The sequence below is a fragment of the Carcharhinus amblyrhynchos genome, chromosome 15 (assembly GCF_965287045.1).
Source record: "Carcharhinus amblyrhynchos chromosome 15, sCarAmb.v2.hapA, whole genome shotgun sequence".
NCBI classification, from domain to species: Eukaryota; Metazoa; Chordata; class Chondrichthyes; order Carcharhiniformes; family Carcharhinidae; genus Carcharhinus; species Carcharhinus amblyrhynchos.
The window spans coordinates 72,443,725-72,463,159 of NC_137338.1; the positions used below are offsets into that span (position 1 = coordinate 72,443,725).

Sequence of the window (19,435 nt, forward strand, 5' to 3'; positions counted from 1 at the left end):
CCTACCACCTTGTTCTCTGATCATTTACAGAATGCCACTTGGATTAGTTTTGGTGCAAGTTTGGCAGGGTGAAAAACTGGTAGGTTTCAAAGCCAAAAATTGCATCTTGTGACTGAAATAATCTCTCAATCTACTTAGAATCAGAATCCTAGTGCCAGCACTAACAATCCCATCCTATCCCCACTTACCCTGCTAATCCCCCAACACTAATTTAGCATGGCTAGTCTAACCTTCAGATCTTTGGACTGTGGAAGGAAACAAGAGTACTGGAGAACACCTATGCAGATATGGGGCAAATGTACAAACTCCAACATCACCCAAGGCCAGAATTGAACCCAGGTCCCAGGTGCTGTGAGGCAGCAATGCTAACCAATCATTTGATATCACCATCCTCCAACAGCTGTTATCTAGTGTTATGGGACTGCTAATTCATCTATGCAGCAACATCTGAAGATGGTCACATGCAGTGAAGACAGCACAACCCATCACAATGACATCATAAGAAATAGGAGCAGGAGTAGGCCATCTAGCCCTTCGAGCCTGCCCTGCCCTTCAATAAGATCATGGCTGATCTGTTGAGGCTCAGTTCTGCTTTCCCACCCTCTCCCTACAACCCTTAATCCCCTTGCCTATCAAAAACCTATCTACCCACGTCTTAAATATATTTAGTGAGGCAGCCGCCACCACTTCAATGGGCAGAGAATTCCAGACATTCACCACCCTTTGAGTAAAGAAGTTCCTCCACAAATCCATTCTAAACTGCCCCCCCCCCCCCCTTCTTATCTTGAGGCTATGCCCGCTAGTCCTACTGTCCTTTGAGCAGGAAGAGCCTCTCCACCTCTATCCTATCCATCCCATTCATCATCTTATATGTCTCAATGAGATCTCCCCTCATTCTTCTAAACTCTTAACGAGTACAAGCCTAGTTTATTCAGCCTCTCCTCATAGTTCAACCCCCTCAACTCTGGTACCAGCCTAGGAAACCTCCTCTGCACTCCCTCCAAGGCCAAAATATCCTTGCATAAGTGCAGCGACCAAAACTGCACACAGTACTCCAGCTGCAGCCTCACCAGTCCCTGTACAGTTGCAGCAAGACCTCCCTACTTTTATATTCAATCCCCCTCGCTATGAAGGCCAGCATCCCATTCGCCTTCCTGACCACCTGCAGACTGGGTTTTTGCAACTCATGCACAAGGACCCCGAGGTCCCTCTGCATCGTTGCCTGCTGCAGTTTTTCACCATGCAAGTAATAGTCCTTCCTACCATTATTCTTAGCAAAGTGGACAACTTCATACTTGCTAACATTAAATTCCATTTGCCATTTCCTGGCCCATTCGCCCAGCCTATCTAGATCCTTCTGCAGACTTTCCACACCCTCCACACAATTTGCCGTTCCACCAATCTTGGTGTCATCAGCAAATTTCAACACCATACACTCAGTTCCCTCCTCCAGATTGTCTGTATAAATGGTAAATAGCTGAGGCCCCAGCACCAATCCCTGGGGCACTCCACTAGTCACCAACCGCCAATCCTAATAGCACCCATTGACCCCCACTCTCTGCCTATTTGACAGCCAATCCCCTATCCACGCTAACACCCTACCCCCAACTCCATGTCCCCTAACCTTCTGTAATAACCTCTTGTGCGGCACCTTCTGAAAATCAAGAAACACCACATCTACCGGCTCTCCTCTATCCACCGCCCTAGACACATCCTCATAGAACTCCAAAAAATTCGTCAGACACAACTTTCCCTTAACGAAACCATGCTGTGTCTGCTCTATCAAACAATTCTCCTCAAGATGCCTTGCTATTTTCTCCTTGATCACAGATTCTAGCATTTTACCTACAACAGACGTTAAACTAACCGGCCTGTAATTCCCTGCCACCCTTCTTAAACAACGGCGTAACATTAGCCGTTTTCCAATCTTCTGGCACTTCCCCACAATCCAGCGAGGTTTGGAAAATAATCATCAAGGCATCCACTATCACCTCCATTTCTTTCAGAACCCTTGAATGCGTTCCATCCAGTCCTGGGGACTTGTCCACAATCAGTCCCTCCAGTCTGTCTAGCACTGCCTCTCGAGTAACAACGTCATTCAGGCCCTCCACTCCTACCATCTTTCCATCACTAACACCCAGCAAACTATTCACATCCTCCTCCGTGAAGACCGAAACAAAAAAGTTATTCAAGGCCTCAGCCATTTCCCCATCCCCTACCACTAAGTCCCCCCTCATCCTCTAAGGGTCCAACGCTCACCCTAGTCAGCCTCTTCCTTTTTATATGTTTATAAAAACTCTTAATATAAAAGATAGTAAGCGCTAGCCCAGCTTCATACTTTATCCTACCCTTCTTTATCAACTTCATTTTTTGTTGATATTTAAACCTCTCCCAATCCTCTTCTCGCCCACTACTCTTAGCTACTCTAAACGCATCCGCTTTTAATACTCTCCTTTACCTCCTTCGTTATCCACGGCTGATTATCTCTCCTCCTACGATCCTTTTTAACCATTGGAATAAATTTCTGCTGAGCACCAAGAAAGATCTCCTTAAAGATCCTCCACTGTTCCTCAGCAGACCTACCTTCCAATGTGCTCCCCCAATCAACATTTGCCAATTCTCTCTCACCCTATCATACTCCCCTCTGTTCAAACAAAGGACACAGGTCCGGGAACCCACTTTCTCCTCCTCCATCTGCATCAGAAATTCCACCATACAACGATCACTCTTCCCAAGAGGATCCTTCACCACAAGGTCCCTAATTCTACCTGCCTCATTACATAACACCAGATCCAAGATAGCTCACTCCCTCGTCAGCTCCAAAACACTGTTCAAGGAAACTATCCTGGCAGCATTCCAAGAACTCTTCCCCAAGCCCACTGCGTCCAGCATGGGTCAACCAATCAATATGTAGATTGAAATCCCCCATGATTATCGCCGTTCCGTTCCTGCACGCCACATTTATTTGCACATTAATAGCCCACCCCACCTCCAGATCATTATTTGGGGGCCATAGATGACACCCACCAGCATCTTCCTCCCTTTGCTGTTCCTAATCTCCACCCACAATGATTCCACTTTCTGCTCTTTGGCTCCTATATCATCCCTTACTACCACCCTGATGCTATCCTTAATCAGCAGAGCTACACCCCCCCCCTTTTTCCCCCCGCCTATCCTTCCTAAACACTTGATACCCCTGTACATTCAGCTCCCAGTCCCTGTCACCCTGCAGTCACATCTCTAATGCCCACCAGCTCATTCACTTTATTCCAAATGCTTCGTGCATTCAGATAAAGTGCCTTCATCCCAGCCTTCATCATTGTTGCAAAATGATCAGATTGCTCCAACATTGGATCTGTGGGGCAGATTTTGGAGCCAATGGGGGAGGGAAGAGTAAGGGTCACCACATGAACTAGAACAGCCCACCATTTTACACAAAGCTGCCAATCATATAACTTGTCTGATGCACCACTGAACTTGCACTTAACCCAATTGTTCCACCATTTGGACAATAAATGCCAATTTCATTTAACTGGATATCAAGAAAGGTCTTGTTTTTAGTCAGCCAGATTGATTGTCCAACTTGTACTAAAATTACAAACACTGAAGCAATTGTCTTGATCCCTGCTTCAAACTCCATTCCTCTTCCTCACAATCAGATCTAACGAAAAGGGATTGGTTTAGGTTAGTGGGTCATTGTTTTTTAACTGGTTGGCGCAACATCGTGGGCCGAAGGGCCTGTTCTGCGCTGTAATGTTCTAACCAGTGTTTACAACCTTGGTACCACATTTGATCCCAAAATGTGCTTCCAATCACATACTCAAAGCAGCAGCAAGACTGCTGAATTCTGCTTCCGAAACCCTCCATGCCTTTTCTAGACTATTCCAGCACACTCCAGTTGTCTCCTAAACTTAACAAGTCCAGTTCACCTATCCTGTGCTTGCTGACCTACACTGGCTCCTGTTCAGGCAACACCTATCTCTTCAATGCTCTGTAAATCTCCTGCATTGGTGTGCCTAGGTGCACCCCAAGACCGAAAATATTGCTACTCTCTACAATATCTTCTCTTCACTCTTCAATCAAGGTTCTTTGGAATCTGATCCAATATGTAGCCCTGTTTTATAATGTTCCTATGAAGCATCAAGACATTTTATAACAAACCATAATACAAACGTATCTTTTGGTCAAGAGTTAGGCTGGACTTGCAACATTAGCTGTTTCTCCATAGATGTTGCTAAACCTGAGTTTTCCCAGCACTTTCTGATTGAGGTTTCAAGTATTGTTTTTACTAATAAATATATTGATTTCAAATCAACATGCTTCATTTTAAGAATTCATGGAAGGATTTGAGTGAATAGGAAAGCATCAAATGTCTTAACCACCTTTATACCAGCTAATACTATGATTTGACCTCCAAGACTGCAGCATTATATATGACTGGTGGGGGCTTAAAGGAGGCCTTTAAGTCTGTAAAGAGTTTCAAATCTGCAAAATTCTCAGACAGGAAGTCCCTGAAGCCAAGGCAAGCTCCTGGGAAAGTAGTGAATTCAGTTTATTATTTATTGAATTCAGTTTTGCATCATGCCATAGAAGGATCTGAAATCCACATTTATGGCAGATGGAGACCAGTCAGCCCACCATATCCATGATATCCAACCTAATTGGAATTCAACCAGTAAATGCAGATCAAACTTGCTTGACTGTCCTCAATCAAGCACAAAACAGCTATTTGCTTATTTTAGTCAAGTTTATGGCCTAGTGGATTTGGTGCTAAAAAGCTATGTGGACCATCGTCTCATGGGTTTTTTTTAAAAGAAGAGTCCTTGTGCTTCCTATTATGCCAGGATTATTGGCCCAGCTTTCATATACATCACACTGACACTTCTTACATTTTAAGATTTATTAAAGATTGACTTTTGCAGGGCTTCTGCATTGTTAGATGCAGTCTAAAATTCACAACTCACTTGAAATTTGGACAACAGCATGTTAGGACATATTTGGTGAACCACACAACCATCTTGCAACAGCATCAGACAAACTCAACATCTTATTTGTCCAGGCATACTATACTTACCCTCTTCTGAATCACTGCTAGTTCTGTGAAGATTCTTTAAGGCTCTCATTTGACATTTCAATTGCTGAGGCCACGATAAGAACTACTGCTTTGGTGATCTAGTCTATGCCATTAAAGCAGCTCAGATGCAATGAAGACTCATTTCAAGCCACTGCAAACTCTATTGCATAGTCCACCATCTGCCTCTTTGTTGCCTCTCATCAATGAGAATCAGAGACATTTAGGGGATTAATGCACTTTATTACAACTTAATGTTAAAACAATGCTTCCATTTCCGATCATGAATCAGCTCAGTGATACCAGTCCAACTTTATTGCAGGTAAAATGGTGAGCAGCAGGCCATTAGGATTGATGAATTCAACATGATGAACTGCAGGCAGCAGATTTACTGCAAGAAAGCAGAAACCCAATGTCAGTATGTATAACATCATCAGGAGTTTACATCTGATATTCAAGATAAACAGCCAATGCCCCTTACTAATAACATGGTTCAAGCTAATTGAAAATCAGTATTCTCTGAACAAAATGTCCACCCTCATTCAATCTGAATTGCCACAGGAAAGCAATCAGAAAGTTAGAGGGAAACTTTATCTCGCATCTGAATGCAAACCAAAAAGTCTGGATTTTACTTCTGGTCTATCAGTAGATGCATATACCAATACAGAATTGATTGCAAGGATACAGCATGGAACCTCAAAACTGTTGGTGAAACTCCAAATTGGATTGGATGGTTTCACAGTTCATGAAGTTGCCACACTATTAAATATGGTAAGGGTGGCAAAGTAAATTAGTTAGCCATGTGTCATTTCAACACAAGCCAATATTTGCAGGAATCCAAGTGATTTTGTAGATAAGTAAACAGAGCATTATCAACACAAGATGGCCATTTGTTGAAATTCATATCAAATGTTTAAAACCAAGAGTGAGAGTGTAATTTACTGTCTAAGACTATTTGAAGGACAAGCTGAATAACTAGTGAACAACTCTGCTGTATTACAATGACAGAAACCAGAGGGGTAATAGGTAATTTATCTACCACAATGTGTTGATTCAGCATCTCTTCCCAGCCATACAGCTGAAAATTCCAAGCACTCTAACAATGATTTACTGAGGACACCAGCAATTTCAAATGAACAATGTGAAAGACTGGCAGAACAAAGAATTGCTCCTACCCCTCTCCCATATGGCCACTACCCCTTGATATTCAGTTTTGCTCTGAGCACTAACCCCTGTTCCCTCGTTAACAGGTTTTATTTTACCTTTTGTCACTATTATCACTCCAGTCCTTAATGGCACCATTGTCTTTTGTGAATTACACCTTTGGTCTGACCCATACTGCCCCTTCTCCTCCACCCACCTACTATAATTTGTCATATTTTCACTCTTCACTTCAAGAAGTTTCTCTCCACAAATGCTACTAGACCTGCTGAGTTTTATCTAGCCTTTCCTGTTTTTACTTCACATTTCCAACATCCACAGTATTTTGCATTTATTCAAAGACAAATGCTGTCCAATGCAACTTGCAATGTGGAGATGCTGGCATTGGACTGGGTAAACACAGTAAAAAGTCTTGGAACACCAGGTTGAAGTCCAACAGGTTTATTTGATAGCAAATAAATCTATTGGACTTTAACCTGATGATGTAAGACAACTTCCACAGCACCTCAACCTTTCAGCTGGAACTCAGCATCTTCAACTCTAGCAGCAGAGCTGGAACCCCAGCCTTCAAGGTGCCACTCCATTTCCCTCTCCCATTTTGTTGGGTCTTGGTTTGGCTATCGACTTCAGGCATTGATGTGTTGAGACCAAGGAACAGCAACTAAATATTAAGGCCAAACCACATTCTTAGCCTCATTTCACTTGTAATTCCAACCTGCAAAAGTGTGACAAATTCTTTAGTAGTATCTGGCAATTATTGGTACTCACGCATTTTTCAATTTCCAAACCATCCTTGAAGAAAACCATGTATGGAGTAATACCATCTTCACGATAGTTTAACAATCCAACCATGCCATCGTGGTTCATACTCTCACCTAAGAAAAACTAGACAAAATTTCCAGAGTTCAATACTTGGGACTCTGACATTAGAAAAAGTCTTGACTTTAATGATTATAGACAATCCTTCAGCTTCACACTGATACTCATTCTTGCACTACACATCACATGTCTAGATTACAGCAGAAATTCAAGTTCCTCATCCATTTTGCATTTGCATGTTTCAGTTGTGTGATTAAACTATTGAAGAGGCCAGAATTAATACCCAACAAGCAAATAACATGCACCCGCCCCAATTATCAAGCACTTTAGTATAGACCCAAGGTGTTTGTTTAATGGATATTAACTCTGCTTCACAGTACTGTCAAAGATTAGCTATGAAAACTTTCATTACCTGATAGTTTACAAAATTGGATAGAATCTCTGAAATAACTGCCTGGGCATTGTCTGTGAAAGCCTTCACTCCTTCTGGATTTCGTTCCTCTATTCTTTTTTTCAGGCTATAGGTGAAGATAAAAATATGCAAAATTCATTTGTGCCAATGAGCCTAAATATATCTGGATTCTAGATTTATTTAACAATCTAAAATTATATGTTACTCTAGAATTACTAGCATGTTCACATGAAGCATGTTGGAACAATCTCTACCACGAAGTTGCTATTTTGAGGCATGGCTACAAAACAGCCTGGGCTTGCAACTAAATATACCATGCTATATAGCATGCTGACAATCAGTGAAATCACTTCCATGCAAGAGCATAATAAAAGGCTAATAGATAGTAGCAATTTAATACCACATTAGTAATTTTACCTGAGTAACGAGCCAGATTTAGTTAACGTGACAAAGGAAAACAGGATGTTTTAGTCAAGAATCACAAGCAAGGGAAATTCTAAATTTAGCTGACCACAATATAACATGAATCACAAATGATCAACTGAGTGTGTATCCTTAGGGTCCAAGTCAAGTTAAGATAAAAGACAGAACAAAAGAAAAAGGCATACAAACATGCAATCATGTCCAGGAAAATGGGATAGATAAAAAAAGAAATGGCAAGGATCACAAAAAGGCAGAGGAAAACTTAAAAGGATCTGGAACAAAATCTTTTGCAATGGAAAATGTGAGCTCCTTGACGGTCATGGCAATACTGTCAGTGAGAATAAAGCAGCTTACATGTTGAATGACGATTTTACTTTAGTACTTACAGCAGTGTTGTCCTGCACCAAAAGTCCCACTCTGTCCCTATCCCCTTAATACAACATTTACCCTGCTAATTTCCCTGACACGAAGGGGAAATTTAGCATGGCCAATCAATCCAAACGCTTATGGAGATTGATCACTAGTTTCCACAAGTCTATTAAAAACTTTTTCACACAGCAAGTGGTTCAAATCTAGAATGCAGTGCCTGGAAGTGCAGTAGAGGCAGCTTCAATTGTGGCATTCAAGGGAGTGAGATGATTTTTTGAATAGAAACAAAGTGCAGCAGTATAGGGAAACAGCAGAGGAATGTCCCTGACCAAGTGATCTCCTGTACCATAATTCAGAGATGAGGTTTTTAGCTGAAGTTGATGGAATGAAGGCTAATTATTGACCTGGTCAGAAGATTGGCTGAACAAACAACAGGGATAAGAGATGGTGGCTCTAACATACAAGATGCAAGATTAATGCTGGGCCATAACCTATTCACTATTTCTGATGGGTATCAAGTCACACATCCAAATTTGCTACTAACACAGGGTAAACAGCACTGTAAAAAAAACTTAATACCACATTGGTAACTTTACCTAATGAGTAGTGAGCCACTGGGGACAATTCCTACTTGGATAATAAGCTTTAGGAAGCTTCAGAAAATAATCAAAACGATTAATGGAATATTGGTTTTCATAAATATTCAGGTCAGGCCCCTTATACAGCCAATCTCCATTGCTGGAGAGTCAGTACAAAGACCCTATGCACACAAAGACAAGTCCCCTCTACAGACTAAATAAATGGCAGATTAGTCAGTTCAAAGTCAGTAATCAAGAAGGTTATTGCTCAGCTTCATGGATTTGCATTGGCTAATATATTTACCAGATCATCAGACTGCCAAAATTAGGCAGAGTAAATTGAATGTATACTTTAGAGCATGAGTAATCTCACTGAAATTTACAAAGGGGTCTGATAGAATAGACAGATTGGCTCCGTAACACAGGATCACAGTACCAGGAAAGAAGTTTAATGATGCAAGCTTCAAATAAAGAAATGTACTTACTCACTCAGTCCTGACACTCAAATTCAGCGCAGATGGAATTTGATAGAGAAGTGTGCTTTGGCAGAAGGAAGAGAGACAGGGGCTGTATGTGCATTGATCTTTCAGTGACTGCACAGAGTGGTTAGAAAAGTCTATGGCCACTTAAGTTAGAGCCACTGAGTACAAGAGCAGGGAAGTTATGTTGAACCTTTACAAGGTATTAGAATATTACATCCAACATGGCCACCACATCTTTAGGAAGGGTGTCAAGGTCCTTGAGCAGGTGCAAAGATGATTTACTATAGTGCCAGCTAGTGTTAGGTTCAACAAACTGGGTTTGATCTCCTTGGAGTAGAGATTTAATTGAGAACAGCACAGTTGCAAAATGATAAGCACTGCTGCTTCTCAGCACCAGGGACCTGTGTTAAATTCCAGCCTCAGGTGACTTGTCTGTATTGAGTTAGCACATTCTCCACATGTCTATGTGGGATTCCCCACACTCCAAAGGTGTGGGGGGTCAGATTGATTGGCCATGCTATTGTCCCTTATGTCAAGGGATTAGCAGGGTAATCCATGGGGTTAAGGCCTGGGTGGCACTGTGTCAGCATGGTTAGATGGGCCAAATGGCCTCCATCTGCACTTAGGATTCTATGGAAGGTAGAGAAGGTTTCTTTTTTTAAAGTAGTTGGTGCCTGGACTAATGGGCATAGACTTAAGGTAATGGGCAAGAGATAAAGGAAGTATGAGCAAAAACTTGCATGCTGGGAGTGATAATGACCTGGAACTTGGTATAATTGGTTTCAAAATGAAATTGAATGGACAGGGAAAAATTATGCAGGGTTAGAGATTTGGGGGAGGGGTGGTAGCAGCAAGACTGACTGGATCAGTCTACAGGGCTGACAGATTCATTCGAGAGAATGACCGTGGCCAAGAGAGTAAACAAACTACAGCTATATTTCTGGAATTTAGCAAGTTGTAGCTTCATTTGATCTGGTCAGGGGATTTAATCCAGAGGATTAAGATCATAATTAAAATTAGGAAAGTGCGGTGGAGGAACACAAACTCTGATTTATAATTTATTAATTATAAATCTGAAAGCAACAGATTGCTGTTGACCAAAGTCAGCCATGGTCTCATTAACCAGTTCAGTCAGAACAAATGCTAGGAGACTGTAGCAAAATAGCTCAAACCCAGATTTCTGCACAATAATCAAAGCTAAAAATTTTTTAGCTGTCAAAGCATCACAAGCCACAAAAGCTTACAGTAATCCATTTAAAGTTTTAGCTCAGGTGAAGGACAATTTCTAATTCCCATCTACAACACAATCATGCAGGTCGAGATCTCAGATAGAGATACATGTCCAGTGCATCACATTTCAATCACAGGTGCTTTGTTGAGATGCAGAATGAACCAGTCATCTTCCAATCAATTAGTCAATTACAACTGAACTTCCAGCCAGCCAGAAAAAACTATAGTCCAATTTGACGAACTCAGCAATGCAACAAAGTAACAGAGCCAGCCTTTTACTCACCATTTCATATATTCCTTTATGTAAGATCTGTAGCTGGATTTTGCAAAGCTGACTTCCCGCAGATTGTGGTTCAATACAATGTCAACGCCACGGACAGTTGAAGACTCAGCCTGTTCACCAGGACATTCTTGGGAAGCATTGCCACCAATTAAAGAGTCATCAATCGATCCTTCAGTTCTGGAAATAACCTTGCAAAGAAAACATGGCAGATATTAGCACATAACAGGATGTTATTCAGGTCTCCACAAGTTCATCTCTCAACAGCACACCTAATTGACTGCAAACTTGATCACAGCCTGATATCTGACCCAAGTCCCAGGTTTCTACATTCTACAGAAAACCAGGACAATTCAGCCACCTGATGACAGAAGATTGGCCACATGCTCCACAATAGTGAGGACAGCTGTAATTGTGACTGGTCATCCTAATCAGACCACTGCCCACATATAGAACTTCGACCCAGAAAGATTCATTCCTGGTGGTTTCACAACTATTCACAGTGCCCATTGAAACCAGAGTGTGGCTTGTTAACCTTGACATCAAATTTGTATATAACTTCTCCCAGTCATGTGTATAAAAACCCATTTGTACACTGCAGCTTGGTCACAACATCAAACTCTAACCAGGAAACAACTGGTCCAAATAGATCAGAGATGGGGTGGGTGAAGAATCCCAGGGCAGACCCTCACTGAGTCAGAATAATCTGAATCTTAGCATATGACTGAAGAGACCTAGGAGGGTAAAATCTCAGACAAAGGCAAATTAAATCTTCCAAAATTACTAGTACCAAAAGAAAACTGTACTGCATCATAGAAACCTTGTATCAACTGTTGAACTGCAAGAACCCCTTTCTTACCCTTTTCAAGGAGCTAACCCCAATGACAAATAAGGCTGAGGAACTTAATACAGGATCCATCATAGGGTTCTCAAGAGATAACTAGATGGGGACATGCTGCAAGTTACATTTAAAAGAGGGAAAAAAACCACAGGCCATAGCCTGGCATTAACAACTGGAACCTATTATTTAGGAACACAATGTGCTTAAAACCATAATATGATCAAACTTAACATGGTTGTATGAAAGGGAAGATTATGTTTGCCATATTCATTACATTTTAATAGGGTAGATAAAAGTGAATCAGTTGATGCAGAACACCTAGATTTCCAACAGGCATTCAGTAACATGCCACACAGTGATAAAAACAAGATAAGGACTCATGGTTTTAGCATGGACAGAGGATCAGTGAATGATCAGACTGCTAAGAGGTGTGATGAACAGAACATTTTTAAATTGCTAGTGGAGTGCCAAAAATTCAGAGGCCTTTTACAATCTTTATCAATGACTTAGATGTGGAGTAATGATCTACATTTGCTGGCAAAGTTAGGCATGAATGTAATCGATTCTCAAAGTTCGTCATCCCTGGAAAAGATTGAACAGCTTAGGCCTATAGACACTGGAGTTTTGAAGAATGAGATCTAATGGAGGTATACAAGATGCTAAAGGGGATTGAAAGGTGGAGGTAGAGTGGACATATCCCCTTGTGGTACATTCTAGAACAAGCTGTCTTGGTTTTAAAACAGAAGTGAGGAATTACTTCACTCAAATGGGTCAAATCTGTTGAATTCCCTACTGACGTGCAGTGGGCGCCAGAACACAAAACAAATAAGATTTTAGTAGTTGTTTGAAGGGTTACGGGGAGCAGGCAGGAGGGTGAAAATGAGATCAGCCATGATCACATTAAATGGCACAGCAAGCCTGAGGGGCTGAGCAAAAAGGTTGTAAAGATAAAAGATAAACTAATTGAGTGGACAAGGTGGCAAATGAAGTACAAAGAAGTATGAAACTAAAAGAGAAAATGCTGGGAAATCTTAGCAAGTCTGACATCATCTGCAAGGACAGAAGAGATGACATTTTGAGTCCAGATGATTCTCTGTCAAAGGTTTGACAAAGGGTCATCTGAACTCAAAACATCAGCTCTCCTTACAGATGCTACCAGACCTGCTGAGATTTGTCAGCAATTTCTCTTTTGGTTTCAGATGCCAGCATCCACAACAATTTGCTTTTATACAAAAAAGTGAGGTTATTCATTTTTGTAGTTCATATAGAAAAACAAATTTAGTCTTCAAAGGCACAAACATTGTAAACGTTGATGCTCAAAGGGATTTGGTTGCATATGAACAAGGAAAACAGCATTTGCAATTGCAAGCAATGAGGAAGGCGAAGGGATTGCAAAGAGATTGGACACATGAACAAGGCATCTTGCTACAACTGCACAAGGCTTTGGTGTGAACACACTTGTTATATATAGCTTTGGGTTCCAAACTTGTGGAAGGGTATACTTGTATTGAAGGCAGTGTAGCAAAGGTTCTCAGGATGAAAGGGCTATCCATTGATCAATTTAAGAACACGAGGTGACCTAATTGAAACATACAATAGTGCCAAAGGCCTTGACAAATATAGACAATACTTGTCTTTTGCTGGGGAACATGGTAGGAGGCAGTGACTCAGGATAAGAAGGCTTTAGGGATCAGTGCAGAAATCTTTGGAATTTGCTTTGGATGGCAGGAGTAATTCCATTCATGTACACATTTAAAGGTAGACGCAAGACAGATATTGGAAATACAGTTAAAGTGGCCACAAGGCTGATGAGTAGCCCTGAGTATAATAAACACTTGAGCAGTCTCAACAGGCCTCATGGTCTACCCCACCTATTTCTGCATCCTGCTGTACAGATTTGAGGCAACATGGTGGCACAATGGTTAGCACCAAGGACTCAAGTTTGAATCCAGCCTTAGGTGACTGTGTGGAATTTGTACATTCCTGTCTGCATGATTTCCACCAGATGCTCGTTTCTTCCCACAATCCAAAGACGTGTGGGTTAGGTGCATTGAACTAAAAAATAGGAGGAGTAGGCCATCTAGCCCTTCGAGCCTGCCCCGCCATTCAATAAGATCATGGCTGATCTGTCGAGGCTCAGTTCCACTTTCCCGCCCTCTCCCCATAACCCTTAATCCCCTTGCCTATCAAAAACCTATCTACCCACGTCTTAAAAATATTTAGCGAGGCAGCCTCCACCACTTCAACGGGCAGAGAATTCCAGAGATTCACCACCCTTTGAGTGAAGAAGTTCCTCCTCAACTCCCTTCTAAACTCCCCCCCGCCCTTATCTTGAGGCTGTGCCCCCTAGTCCTACTGTCCTTTCTGAGCAGGAAGAGCCTCTCCACCTCTATCCTATCCATCCCATTCATCATCATATATGTCTCAATGAGATCTCCCCTCATTCTTCTAAACTCCAACTAGTACAAGCCTAGTTTATTCAGCCTCTCCTCATAGTTCAACCCCCTCAACTCCGGTATCAGCCTAGTAAACCTCCTCTGCACTCCCTCCAAGGCCAAAATATCCTTGCGCAAGTGTGGCGACCAAAACTGCACACAGTACTCCAGCTGCAGCCTCACCAGTGCCCTGTACAGTTGCAGCAAGACCTCCCTACTTTTATATTCAATCCCCCTCACTATGAAGGCCAGCATCCCATTTGCCTTCCTGACCACCTGCTGCACCTGCAGGCTGGGTTTTTGCGACTTATGCACAAGGACCCCAAGGTCCCTCTGCACCATTGCATGCTGCAGTTTTTTGCCACGTAAGTAATAGTCCTTCCTACCATTATTCCTACCAAAGTGGACAACTTCACACTTGCCAACATTAAATTCCATTTGCCATTTCCTGGCCCATTCGCCCAGCCTATCTAGATCCTTCTGCAGACTTTCCACACCCTCCACACAATTTGCCGTTCCACCAATCTTGGTGTCATCAGCAAATTTCAACACCATACACTCGGTTCCCTCCTCCAGATCATCTGTATAAATGGTAAATAGCTGAGGCCCCAGCACTGATCCCTGGGGCACTTCACTAGTCACCAACCGCCAATCCTAATAGCACCCATTGACCCCACTCTCTGCCTCCTATTTGACAGCCAATCCCCTATCCACGCTAACATCCTACCCCCAACTCCATGCCCCCAACCTTCTGTAATAACCTCTGGTGTAGCACCATATCAAACGCCTTCTGAAAATCAAGAAACACCACATCTACCGGCTCTCCTCTATCCACCGCCCTAGACACAACCTCAGAACTTCAATAAATTCGTCAGACACGACTTCCCCTTAACGAAACCATGCTGCGTCTGCTCTATCAAACAATTCTCAAGGTGCCTTGCTATTTTCTCCTTGATCACGGATTCTAGCATTTTACCTACAACAGACATTAAACTAACCGGCCTATAATTCCCTGCCTTTTGCCTGCCACCCTTCTTAAACAACGGCGTAACATTAGCCGTTTTCCAATCTTCTGGGACTTCCCCGGAATCCAGCGAGGTTTGGAAAATAATCAAGGCATCCACTATCACCTCCGCCATTTCTTTCAGAACCCTTGGATGCATTCCATCCGGTCCTGGGGACTTGTCCACAATCAGTCCCTCCAGTCTGTCTAGCACTGCCTCTTGAGTAACAATAATGTCATTCAGGCCCTCCACTCCTACCATCTTCCCATCGCTAACACCCGGCAAACTATTCACGTCCTCCTCCGTGAAGGCCAAAACAAAAAAGTTATTCAAGGCCTCAGCCATTTCCCCATCCCCTACCACTAAGCCCCCCCCTCATCGTCTAAGGGTCCAACGTTCACCCTAGTCAGCTTCTTCCTTTTTATACATTTATAAAAACTCTTACTATCCTTTTTTATATTTAGCACTAGCCCAGCTTCATTGTTGATCCTACCCTTCTTATCAACTTCTTCGTCATTCTTTGTTGATATTTAAACCTCTCCCAATCCTCTTCTCACCCTTCTTAGCTACTCTAAACGCATCCGCTTTTAATTTAATACTCTCCTTTACCTCCTTCGTTATCCACGGCTGATTATCTCTCCTCCTATGATCCTTTTTAACCATCGGAATAAATTTCTGCTGAGCACCAAGAAAGATCTCCTTAAAGATCCTCCACTGTTCCTCAGCAGACCTACCTTCCAATGTTGATTGGCGGAGCACATTTGCCAATTCTCTCTCATCCTATCGTACTCCCCTCTGTTCAAACAAAGGACACAGGTCCGGGAACCCACTTTCTCCTCCTCCATCTGCATCAGAAATTCCACCATACAACGATCACTCTTCCCAAGAGGATCCTTCACCACAAGGTCCCTAATTCTACCTGCCTCATTACATAACACCAGATCAAAGATAGCTCGCTCCCACGTTGGCTCCAACACACTGTTCAAGGAAACTATCCCGGCAGCATTCCAAGAACTCTTCCCCAAGCCCACCGCGTCCAGCATGGGTCAACCAATCAATATGTAGATTGAAATCCCCCATGATTATCGCCGTTCCATTCCTGCACGCCACATTTATTTGTGCATTAATAGCCCACCCCACCTCCAGATCATTATTTGGGGGCCTATAGATGACACCCACCAGCGTCTTCCTCCCTTTGCTGTTCCTAATCTCCACCCACAACAATTCCACTTTCTGCTCTTTGGCTCCTATATCATCCCTTACTACCACCCTGATGCTATCCTTAATCAGCAGAGCTACGTGCCACTGCCCCCCCCACTTCTTCCTCCCACCTATCCTTCCTAAACACTTGATACTCCTGTACATTCAGCTCCCAGTCCCTGTCACCCTGCAGCCACATCTCTGTAATGGCCACCAGATCATATCCATTTGTGTTGATCTGCGCCACCAGCTCATTCACTTTATTCCGAATACTTCGTGCATTCAGATAAAGTGCCTTCATCCCAGCCTTCACCTGGACCCTATTTGCAGGAACACCACCAACCTTACTCATATCCCCTACTCCCTTTACTATTGGGACATCCTTGGCCTCTTCCCGTACCTGTACCCTCTCCTTTACTTTAGACCCTGTAATTTCACCTACCCTCGTGCCCTCCCCCCTCCCAATTAGTTTAAAGCCCTATCTACACAATTCACCAGGACTCTGGTCCCAGCATGGTTCAGACCAACCCCATCCCACCTGAACAGGTCCACCTACACAATACTGGTGCCAATGCCCCACAAATTCAAACCCATTCCTCCCACATCAATCCCTGAGCCACCCATTCACTTTCTTAATCTTATCAATCCTACGCCCGTCTGCACACGGTTCAGGCAGTAGTCCAGAGATAACCACCTTGTCGGTTCTACTTTTTAATTCCATTCCCAGCTTTTCATACCCCCCCCCCCCCCCCCCCAGATCCTCAGTTCGCATTTTGCCTACGTCATTGGCACCCACATGTACTACAACGACCGGATTCTCACCCTCCCACTCCAGGTTCCTCTGCAGCCCAGATGTGACATCCTGGACCCGAGCACCAGGCAGACAACACACCCTTCTGTGCTCTTTGTCATCGTGACAAAGGACAGTGTCAATACCCTTAACCACACTACCCCAATTACCACTACATTCCTTTTCACCTTCTCTTTGTCTATGTCCTGTGTCTGCATCACTGTACCGTGTACAGTTTGCTCACCAACCTCACCGCCCTCATTCTCATCCACACTGGAAGCAAGAACCTCAAACCTGTTATGCAGATTGAGGCTGAGGCATTTGGTCCCCACCCTCCTTCCTCTCAGCAGCCCCCTCTTGTTCCTGACCCTTAGAGTTAGCCGGTCTAGAGGGTGTGGATGTCTCTTGCACCCCATGATCAATGGCACCCTCCCTCCCCCTGATCAGCCTCAGTGTCTGTAGCTCAGAGGCCAGCTCATCTACTTTGAGCTGTAGCTCCTCCAGCGACCTGCACTTACTGCAGACATAATCACTGGGAAGGACCCTGGGGTCCACCAGCTCCCACATCATACAGAAACAGCACATCACATGCCCCTCCATTATTCCCTTTAGTACTACTGAACACCGTTTTCAACTCAAACTTACCTGGCCCTTTGATCCTAAGCCCTAGCAGCTCACTCTGCTTCCCTCTCACTCCGCTGCCCACAGCGGGCCTCCTTTTAAACCTAGCGTGGTTTAAAAGACTGCTTACCCACAAATCCCTGCTATCCACTCCCTTTGAATTAGAATTTGAAGTAAACACAAAAAGCCTGCAAAAATGCTTTTAAATGAATCTAACAGTTTTAAGGTAGGCATCGGCTAAGCTTAAATACAACTTTGTCTATGTAGGCTGGGAGGGGCAACAGGGTAAAAGATGCAGATACAAGGCTAGGGTCTGGGTGGGATTCTGAGTCACTATAGACTCAACAGGCCAAATGGCCACCTTTGGCACTGCACAGATGCCAAGATTTATAATCATGTAAGGGGAAGGGTTATCTGTTTGGGTCCATTGGCAGCAGCAGCCGCCTCATTAAAGAGGAGCCCCAATTTAAAGATTCCCACTCCTACACATAGACACAAAATCCAAAGATTGAGGTGCAGTAGTTAGCACTGCTGCCTCACAGCACCAGAAACCTGGATTCAAATCCAGCCATGGGTGACTATGTAGTTTGCATGCTCTCCTGATGCCTGTGTGTGTGTTTCCCCCTCAGTGTCCCAGGGTGTAGGTTAAATGGATTGGCCATAGTAAATGTGCAGAGATAGGGTAGAGGAAGAGGAATTGGGTAAGATACTCTTTGGAAGAGCTGGATGGGCCCAATGGCCTCTTACTATAATAGTACAGATTCTATGGTTAATTGTGCCCCAAAGAGATCTGACAACACCAGGTTAAGTACAACCGATTTATTTGATCGTAAACTCAAGCATCATAAACTTGTGAGTTTACGATCAGATAAATCGGTTGGACTTAACCTGGTGTTGTCAGATTTCTTACTGTGTTTACCCCAGTCCAACACCGGCACCCCCACATCATGACCCCAAAGATAAGCTGGCGAGGTGAGGGGGTAGGGCGTGCACAGAGTGGCCCTCCATGGGGTGGAATAGGGAACCCAATACTGAAAGCCAACATCATCATTTTAAAGGCTACCCAACTTGCCGGGACTCCGGGAGAACTCGGCCTGGAAGCGGGCGCCGATAGCCCCGCCCCTTCGGTCACCACGGGGACCTTTGTCCACGTCACAGCGTTCCATTTCCCCCCCCTCCTCCCCCGCCATGCGTGCCAGCGGCCTCGCTCGAGCCTCACCTTCCCCTCCACCTCGTAGGTGATACCCTTGGCGCCTTCCTTGATCTTGTAGATGTCGGAGAACATCTCGTCGCCTGAGGGAGAAAAGAGAATCATCGTTCAGCGGAGGCGGAAGTTGTAAAGTGTCAGCTCCTCCCCCCCCCCTGCCCGGCGCAGTGTGTTTCCCCACACTGCGGGCCTGACGCTGCCCCGGGCCAGGGTGTCCCGAGGCCTAGTTCCAACAGGCTTTCCACAACAATCGACAGCCGCTCACTGCTAGCTTCCACCGCAATGCCGACCAACCGGGCTCTGCCGCTCACAGCCTACCTCCACCGCAGCGAAGATCCCGCTCCCTCTCCACCCCTCCCAGCGGGGAAACCAAGCTTCTTACCGGAGATGATACACTTGTAAAGCTTCATTTCGAAGCAGACAGCGACTAACCCCACCAACAGCAGCCGTGTGGAGCGGAGAGGAAAAAGGGCGAGTCCTTCCGCTCGCCGCCCTTATATATACGCCGGCAC

General features: G+C 43.9%; 1 protein-coding gene and 1 non-coding gene across 2 annotated transcripts; both read right to left on the minus strand.

The window, feature by feature from the left end:
- Positions 1-5,293: 5,293 nt before the first annotated feature.
- On the minus strand, positions 5,294-19,435 carry tpt1 (tumor protein, translationally-controlled 1). The gene is made up of 6 exons (XM_080204187.1): positions 19,306-19,435; positions 18,936-19,009; positions 10,829-11,016; positions 7,464-7,569; positions 7,001-7,117; positions 5,294-5,462 (listed from the first exon to the last, which is right to left on the minus strand). Exons 1-6 carry the CDS (start codon positions 19,331-19,333, stop codon positions 5,460-5,462), a joined length of 516 nt encoding a protein of 171 aa, XP_080060313.1. The 5' UTR covers positions 19,334-19,435; the 3' UTR covers positions 5,294-5,459.
- On the minus strand, positions 5,598-5,726 carry LOC145353531 (small nucleolar RNA SNORA31). The gene has a single exon (XR_013888710.1). It is a non-coding gene; the product is annotated as a small nucleolar RNA SNORA31 (small nucleolar RNA).